General features: G+C 56.6%; 2 protein-coding genes across 2 annotated transcripts in view; both read right to left on the reverse strand.

The window, feature by feature from the left end:
- Positions 1 to 3,226: 3,226 nt before the first annotated feature.
- LOC113960216 (homeobox protein GBX-1-like) overlaps positions 3,227 to 9,128 on the reverse strand; it is a 7,997-nt gene continuing 2,095 nt past the window's right edge. Inside the window, 1 exon segment of the mRNA XM_027669647.1 lies at positions 3,227 to 4,030. Within this exon segment, the coding sequence (XP_027525448.1) occupies positions 3,507 to 4,030 (524 nt within the window). The 3' untranslated portion in view covers positions 3,227 to 3,506.
- ASB10 (ankyrin repeat and SOCS box containing 10) overlaps positions 3,965 to 9,128 on the reverse strand; it is a 26,708-nt gene continuing 21,544 nt past the window's right edge. Inside the window, exon 5 of the mRNA XM_027669645.1 lies at positions 3,965 to 4,030. Coding sequence (XP_027525446.1) covers positions 3,989 to 4,030 — 42 coding nt within the window. The 3' untranslated portion in view covers positions 3,965 to 3,988. The remainder of the gene's footprint in view (positions 4,031 to 9,128) is intronic.

The following is a 9,128-nucleotide window of genomic DNA, read 5'->3' on the forward strand; positions in this document are numbered from 1 at the left end:
TCCAGGTAGATGGCTGGGCAGGTCTGGGTAGGGAAAATTCCCTTGTAAGTGCTGAAACTGCCTTCCTGAGGGCAAAATAAGTCTTGTTTGTATGAATGTGTGTAAAAACATATATAGAAGTAAATGCATGTCCATGGATATACACATCTCTGTGTGTCTGCATCTGTATCTTATTACTGTGTGTGGGTGGGTGGGTGTGTACACATGCACATACATGTTCAGTGTCTGTGTTTGGGTACGCACATGACAGTTACTCCCCCCATCAGTTCCTATCCCAGGACACAGGAAACAGGCAGAAGCTGGTAGATGTGAAATTCCAAATAGATACAGGGGTAAAACCATACTAGGATGGTTGTTGGACATTGGCATAGGGGTCCAAAGAGGAGAGATGCCCATCCCTGAAGATACTGGAAGTCAGATGGACAAGTTCCTCTAATGAGGACCAGCTTTGAGCAGGTGTTGGAGCAGAGACCTTCCGAGGTCCCACCCAGCTGTGCAGGGTCACACAGGGTTACTCTTTACTGCCCAGTTTTTCATTGTGGCCCTCTTCCTTCCACCCACCCCAGCTCTGACTCAACATGCAGAGCTCCAGCTCGTGGGGGCCCCTGCAGCTCTCCCGTTTGGGGAGGGGCTGCAGCTCTCGGTGCAGGGAGTGCAGCACTGTCAATGGGGTGTGCAGTGCAGGCAGGGCCGTGCCCCATGCTCACTGTGAAGGGCAAGCAGTGCTGTGCACCACACTCACCGTGCCTTGCTCTCCGCTGTGCAGGAGGCACCAGAGCAGTTGCAGTGCTCCAGGTTCACGGGGAGCTCTGCTCTGCTCTGCATGGTGCCAGGAGCGCTCTGCTGCTCTGCAGCTCTCTCCAGCAGCACTGGTGACAGCATGAGTCTGTCACCTACAGTAGCACCAGACCGAGCAGCACCTCTGCAGCTCTTGTGGGGATTTTAACATGGCTGTTAAAGGGTGGCAGTGTTTACGGGCTCTGGGACTGGTCTAACGCAACAACAAAAAAAAGCCAAAACCCAAATAACTTCCAAGCAGCTGAAAGCTCCAGGTCTTGGATCCATCTCAGTGGCAGCTGATGGATGACCGTGCAGAGGAGCAGGGATGCTCTGTACATGCAGTTCAGATGGGCAATGGCCTGCACAGTGTGGGGGGTGGGTTAAGGACACAATAAACTCTTGCTGTCACTGGGGCAGGACTTATCAAACTAGCATCATCCAGAAATGCTCAGTGAGAGTAAGGGAGTTCTTTAACCCTAAAATAAAACTTAACTCCTTTCTTTGTCGCTGCCCTGCCCCTGGAGCTGTGGACACTTTCCAGAGTGTTGTGATTAACATGCACTGCTGTGCCGTGCTTGGCTGCAGTGACACAGACCCCTCATGTGGACACATTTGTAGTGGCAGAGCCCTGCTTGTAGCTGCAGAATGGCTTTACCCTCCCCTCCCATCCCACCTGGCCAGAGGTGTGTGCACCAGTTCATGTGCAGGAGCTGCTGGAGTCACTGCAAATGGCTGTGTCCCCTTTGCAGCTGTGTAGCACAGGGAAGTTCAGTCTCTGTCTCAGACCAACCCCCACGCAGGGAGGGAGAAGTGGGGAATACCTGAGCTGGGATTCTCAGGTGCAGGCAGCTCTATCCCAGCATGTTGAAAAGGGAGCTGGCAGTTTTCCTGAGGGCGGGGCAGTGGGGCTGCCAGAGGACATTTACCTCCCCTGATCCAGAGCAAATGCCAGCAGATGTTGGAACCTGAGCAGGCCAAACCCACGCTGGGGATGCTGTGAGCAACACCAGGCCAGGCAGTTCCAGGTTGGTGGTGCAGGGACAGAGACAGAAGGTGTCCTGTGGTGGAAGTCAGCTGTGCTCAAAACTGTCTTGGGATCTGCAGCAAACATCTCTGTGGAAAGAGGCACCCACCAAGGCCATCCAGGAGCATGGCTTTGTCCGAACAGTTGCTCTGCTCTCAGCTGCCCCCACACAGGCCAGCTGGAGCCAGTGGCCGACAGGCAGGGACAGCCACCCTAATGCTCTGAGGCTGCTGCAGGATGCTCAGTGGTACAGGCTGAGCATGGGCTCCACACTCCAGGTAAACAGAATGTACCTGCCAAAGAGGGAAGGGCCATGGGGAGGGAGCACTTCCTCCTCCTGGCAGAACTGTGCCCCAGCCCTTGCTGTGGCATCAGGGAGGACATCCAGGAAGATGAAGTCGGCTCTGGCTCTCAGAGGTGTTTCTTGCTCTCCCAGACTGTGTCTCCCAGGGAAGGTGACAATGGCCAGCTGGACCCTGTTTGACCCAAACTCCCCACCAAACCCTGGAGCAATTAGAGCCCCAGCAGCACCTTGGAGAGAGCCTTGCAATGGGTGTTGCTACCACAGCACAGGTGCAGGAGCTCCTTTGCCCCGTGGACTCGCTGATGTTCATCAAACCAGGGCAGAGACTCCCACGGCTGGACACCTGGGGAGTGGTGGAACCACACGGCCCTTGTGCTGTTGACTTGGTGTGCAGCTGTGCCCCATGTCAACTGGATCTTCATAGGGTTCTGGGATCGGGCTCAGTGTCTGAGATTGCTGGTGGCAGAAGCAGCATCTCATGTGGTAGCTCTCAAGAGCAGAGAATTCCACCCTGGCTGGCTTGGATGTGTGAGCCCCTTTCATTGTTGCTCCCGTTCCTGGGCCTGGGTACCAGGGAAGCAGCCGTCCCAGATCAGGGCAGGACCCGCAGCCGTGTTGGGAATCTGGGGCACTGCACACCTTCCCCCACCCCGGGGTGAGCTGCAGAGGCGACCCCGACCCAGTCCCGACCCAGTCCCGGCCCCGGCCCCACCGGCGGGAAGGCGGACCTGGAGATGCTCCCGGGCGCTTTCCGGCCCTTCCTCTCCCCTTCTCCCTCCTGTGTCTCGGTACTGGCACTGCACCGGGTGCGATAAAGCCCGCAGGGCCACCGCTGCTCCCCTCAGAGCCGCCGGCTCCGTCGGCCCCGGTACCGACACTCCCGAGGGACCGGTGAGCCCCGGACCCTCCCGCCCTCGCCAGTCGCCCTCCCAGGCCTCCGCGGCCACCCCTCGGGGTCGGCCAGCTGCCCGTGCTCCTGCCCCTGTTCCTTTCCCTGCCCATGTCGCCCGTCCCTGTCCCTGTTCCCGTCCCTCTCCCTTCTCCGCCTCCCTTCTCCGCCCCCGTGGGGCCGGGGCCGCGGGCCCGCATCCCTGCAGCGAGGAACAACGTGGCCTCGCTCCATAGAAAATAATTTATTGAAATCACAGCTATACATGGGCGGGCGCCCAAGGCAGCGCGGCCCCGGCCCGGCTCGGCCCAGCCTGGCCTGGCTCAGCCCGGCGCGGCGGGCGGGGGGCCCAGCAGCGGGGCAGCCGCACTCCCCACGGCACGGACAGACGGACACGCTGCCGTATGTACAGAGTTTACACGGAATAAATAAGGGACATGTACAGAGGAGTGGGAGCGGGCGCCCGGGCCCCCCGGCGCCCGCCCCGGGGTCCGGGAGCCCCGCCGGGCTCAAGGCCGGGCGCCCTGCTCGATCTGCTGGTGCTGGCTGCGCACGGCGAAGCGGTTGACGTGCACCGGGATGGGCACCACGATCTTGGGGTTGCGGACGGGCTCTCCCGAGCGGTTGCTGACGTTGCCGGCCTTGATGCGTTTCCACTTGGCGCGGCGGTTTTGGAACCAGATCTTCACCTGCACCTCGCTCAGCTTCAGGGCGTGCGCGATCTGCGAGCGCTCCGTCAGGCTCAGGTACTTCTTGCAGTGGAACTCCTTCTCCAGCTCCAGCAGCTGCTCGCTGGTGAAGGCCGTGCGGCGCCGGCGGCTCTTCCCGGCCCCGGAGCCCGGCGGGGGCTGCTCGGCGGCGGGGCCGCCTTTGCCCTTGCCCTTAGCGCCCAGCGCGGTGCTGGCGGCCGCCCCGTCCAGGAAGGGCTCCTCCTCGCTCTCGCCCGCCGAGCTCTCCTCCTCCCGCTCGCTGCACGGCGTCGCCGCCGACTTCACCTCCAGCTTCTCCTCGTCCGAGCTGTACGCCTTCCCGTCTGCGGGGCACACAGCGTCAGCGCCCGCCGGCTCGGCCCCCGCCCCGCCCGTCCCTCCGCGCCCAGAGCCCCCGCAGCCGCCGGGGAGGCCTCCCCCCCATCCCTCGGCGGGCGGCTGCAGCTGCTCCCACAGCCCCGGACCCCTCCATCACCGCGTCCCGCAGCCCCGGGGAGGCCGAAGCGGTGGTCCCAGCCCCAGCAGCAGCCCCGCACCGGGCTCTGCCGCGGGCAGCGCCAGCTGCTCCAGTCCGGGACCCCAGTGCCCTGCTCCCCGCAGCCTGCTCGGCTCCGAGGGGCAGCACCCGCAGACCCGGCGGGCACACTGGGGTCTGACCTCCACAACAGCTGCCCCATCCCCATCCCACAGCCCAGCCGTAGCAGCACAACAGTCTTGGTCCAGCAGAGCACGTCACAACCCTTAAAGGGCTTGTCTGAACCTCCACATTGGAAAGAACGTCCATACCTTGCTCCTCAGGTCAGCCCTCCCTGTCCCTTCCCACTGCACCAGACCATTGATTCTGTTCAGCAAGAAGCCAGCCAAGAGGAGCTAAAGGACTGTCCAGAGTATCCAGAGCCAACAAACTTCCTTTCTCTACAGGACGTGGGGTGTCCCACTGCTGGCTCTCTCTCCTTAATCCCAGGACCCACCAGTGGCTCTCTGTGCAGCCAGAGAACGAGGGGCTGAGAAAGCTGATGCTCAGGGCTCAGCTTCCCCCAGCAATGTGCAGAGAGGCAGGACAGAGCCTGCCAACATCACACAAGAGACAGCACCTCATCCCGGGCCACTGGACAGGATGCAGTGCTTAGACCACTGCAGACACCTCTCCTGTGCTGCGAGGATATTGATAAAGTACAAGGGTTATGAATCTTCTCCTCGCAAGCTTCTTCTGTCCCAAACTGCCGACTGAATGATTAAACAGCCATGGAGCAAGGGAGGACGTGGTGGGAGACGAGGGAGGAAAGAGGTCTGGAAGGTGGTCACTTCCATGGTAGAAGGGCTCAAACAAAGTGAGAAGATGTCCCAAGTCACAGCCAGGGGTCATGAAGGGAGGACCCACAGCTATGCACAAACAGGTGAGGAAGCTTTTCTGTTATGCTGAAGCTAGAGGAGATGAGAAAATTCTTCAAGTGTGACCCAAGAGCATGAATCGCTGCCAGAAGGAGCCAGTCCTGAAGCACTCCCACTCAATATAAGCCAACATGCAGAAGAAGAAGTAGCAGCTCTTCAAACTTCTAAGCAGTGTCCAGGTACTGGCACATGCAACCCAGGCCACTGGATCTCTGGCCACCTCACCTCATCTCAGTGGGAAAGGCAGAACAGCCCTCAGAAGCCTGACAGGGCATGGTTCAAATACACAAACAGCTACTGCAAGAGACTATTTGAGCCCTGAAGACATTACTGGGTGTCTGGTGACAGTGTGAGAGCCCCCGTTTCCCTTGTCAGTCCTGCAGCAAGTCTGTGGCTTCCTGAGAGCAGGTGGTGAGTTTTGGAGATTTGGATTCATCTGCCTGCTCCTACTGCTTTGTATAGTGGGAAGAACAATTTGATCTCTGTCCTGCTGCAGAACAGACAGTGACCTCTTTCTTCCTGAGAGCTGGGGATGGGGATGAAGACACCTCCCATATGCATAGTGGATAAGGACCCAGAGAATTTGTGCTGTCCGGGCTGAGGATTAGGAGCAGGTGGCAAGGAGCATTTTGGCTGCGAGCACTTTGCTGAAGAAAAGGAGAGCTTTCACTTCTGTGTACCATCTCCATCCTGTGGAGCATGGGGCCTGACAAAGTAAGAGAGCTCTTATGAGGAAATCATTGTCTTTCCCAAGAGCTCTCATAGGTCCTGCCCCAGCACTGCAATTCCCCAGGGATGGAGGATGGCATCCCAGCAGCCACACCAGCAAACAGTGCTGATGAGGCAGGTTGCTCCTGTCAGCCCAGGCTGTGCCCAGGAGACTGGAAGAAGGCTGAGCTACCACTGCAACATGACAATTTGTAAAACAGGTGCTATGTCTGGATACTCTCTTCTTAACCAGACCTCAAATTTTGAACAGTCTCTAACACTCTCACATTTGTGTCTTATAAAAGGGCTGGGTTTGCAGTAAGAAACTTGGAACTATTTGACGACAGAGTCTAAACCAGATGTTTTCACAAAGAAAATTGGTATATTGGTTTGTTAGTCACCTACTGTCTCCCCAGTGAGGAAGGAATGGAGGCAGAGGATCCCACACATAGTGTAGGGGGTGTACACTGAGATTTCCAAGGCCTTTGAACAGGAAATGAAATTGTCATGAAGCAAAGCATCGTGACTGAAAAATCAACAAGAAGCAGTAGATGAAGAATAGAGCTGACCCTCTGGTTTGCTCTTCACAAAGTCCCAGCTGTTCATTGATCCTAGGAAAGACATTGAAGAGTGCCTGAAGGAGGTCACAAAAATGCTCTGAGGGCTGGAGCACCTCTGCTATGAGGACAGGCTGAGAGAGTCGGGGTTGTTCTCTCTAGAGAAGAGAAGGCTCCAGGGAGACGTTTTGCAGCCTTTCTGTACTTAAAGGGGACTTATACAAAAGACACAGGTCCTGCTGCAATAGGACAAGGGATTTGATGGTTTTGAACTCAAAGAGGGTTGATTTAGATGAGATATAAAGAAGAAATATTTCACAGTGAGTGTGGTGAAACACTGGCCCAGGTTGCCCAGACAAGTGGTGGATGCCACATCCCCTGCAACATTTGAGGCCAGGTCAGACAGGGCTCTGAGCAACCTGATCTAGTTGAAGATTTCCCTGCCCATGGTCTTTAAAGGCCCCTGCCAGCCCAAACCATTCTGTGGTGCTGTGATTATGGATGTGGAAAGCATGGTGAGAAGAGTTGGGTGTTGCAGGAGACAAAGCTATTCAAACAGGATCAGGGAAACCTGGATCAGGAATTGGCGTTGTGACAGCCAGAAGAGCCTCGTGTTGGTAAGCATGCAAGGAAACAACAGAAACTCCTCCTGCTCCCGACTGAATGTGCAGTCACTACATCAACCCAAGAGAGGGTCTCAGATCACAGCCTAGATCTCAGAGGAGACCTGCACAGCTCAGGAACAAACCTGCTCTCAGGAGAGCTGTGGAGAGCTGGGTGTTGAGCACCCTTATCCCAGGGGTCATGCTCTTTGTTGCAGCTGTAGTAACAAACCAGACTCCAAGCTTTGCTGCTTCTCACCACCACTTTCCCTACATGTCTGTACCCACTCAAGAAGGGTGGCAACAACTGGAGGTGAGTTTGAAACCTAGAGGACACAGAGAGAGGCCCTAAAATAGGGCATTGACCTCTTTGGCTGATCTGGCAAGCAACTGATCTTGTGTTCATAGACATCTGCAATGGAGATACTAACAGAGCCCAGGGACAGAAGTATAAGTCTGCGTATAAGTCAGTTAATGTCAGTAAAACAGACAAAAGGAGGCATTTATTCTTTACATGGTTCTTCTACAGATAAGAGATCTGTGGAACACCTTGTCTTGGGATGTGGCTGATGCCAGGGTTATCATTCCTTTCTGGTGGACTCCAGGGGAGATTAAATAAAGTCACAGAAAACAAATTGGTCGAAGTTTACTAAATATGCAGAAACAACACCTGTTTCAAGACGCCTCTGACGTGCAGATTCTTGGATATGAGGAAAGTGTCATTTTAGAATTGAGCATTGCACAGATTGTGCTCTCTTGCTCTTGCCTGGACAATTGCTATTGGCCAGGGCCACAGACAGGATGTGAGCACAAACTGCATTATAGACGGTTTTTGATGACTCCTTTTGACACAAATCATCTTTCTCTTTCCTAATATTGGAAAAAGCCCACAGCAATCTGAGATGGTTAGTAAAACAGACCCTACTGTCCATCTCTGGTACAGTCAGGAGAAATATTAAGTATAGGAGAAGGTGGCCACATTTGGCCAGACAAATCCTCTCGGATCTGGGCAGAGCAGCCCACAGAGTTGGGTCCACATGGGCACATGCCTATGCAGAAAGACAAGCATCCTTCATGGCTCCGGAGCAAGCACAGTGCTCAGAGGCAGCAGGGAATGAGTTGGTAATAAGACATCTTCCTTTCCATATGAGCCAGTTGCAACCGGAGAAGTCTTAGAGGTAGAATTTCTTGGATTCAGAAGTGGCCACTCTCTGGGACAGTTTGTCTGAGTCTCTTGGGGGGAGGGAACATGTTGGGCTCGGCTACGGAGGAGCCACGGAGGGAGATCAAGCACAATGCAGTTCATCTGCCCACAGACAGGGAAGATGAAGTCGTATGGACAGGTGGTTTTGGCCAGGGCAGCGCTGCCCTCAAGGAGACTTTCACAATAAAAATGAGATCACATTGGGTTTTTAATGCAGCACGGAGGCTGAGGAGCACCAGATGTGCACCAATGCCCTAATAACCCACAAAGGCAATGGGGACGCAGAATGCTGCCATTGTCCTATGTGAGGGGTGAGGTTCAAGGGATACCTGAGTGAGGAAAATGCTCTTCTGAGGGAGGAACCAGGCAGGGCAAGGGAGATACCTGGGCTTATCCAGGAGAGACTAAAAGGAGGATGGAGAACAAACAGCCGAGCAGTGCGAGAAGCGGCAGAGACTTTGCAGCATGCAACCGTGCCAAGAAGCCTGTGAGACAAAGGTGGATCTCAGGAGTGGTCTGGACAGGCCACGCCGGAGAAGCAGCAGCTGGCTTGTCTGGGTCTCGCCGCAGGGATGCCTCACGCCCCACGCTGCAGGAGCCGAGGGGGAAGAGCCGAGCGCTGGACCCGTCTGAGAAATACGGAGCAACAAGTCCCCGAGGCCGGTGGAGGCGCACTCGGGGAGCGGCCGCAGCGCACAAAGGTGAGGACCCCGATGGGAGCTGCCCCCAGCTGCAGTGGGGGGTCCCGGGAGCAGCGCTGCCGCCTGTCCGCGACGTCGGGCTGGGCCGGTGCCGACGCGGCGCGCGGCGGGCAGAGCAGCGGGCAGAGCAGCGGGCAGAGCAGCGGGCACGGCAGCGGGCAGAGCAGCGGGCAGGGCAGCGGGCAGGGCAGCGGGCAGGGCAGCGGGCAGAGCAGCGGGCAGAGCAGCGGGCAGAGCAGCGGGCACAGCAGCGGGCA

This window comes from Corapipo altera, unplaced genomic scaffold (assembly GCF_003945725.1).
Source record: "Corapipo altera isolate COAL_440 unplaced genomic scaffold, ASM394572v1 310, whole genome shotgun sequence".
Lineage (NCBI taxonomy): Eukaryota > Metazoa > Chordata > Aves > Passeriformes > Pipridae > Corapipo > Corapipo altera.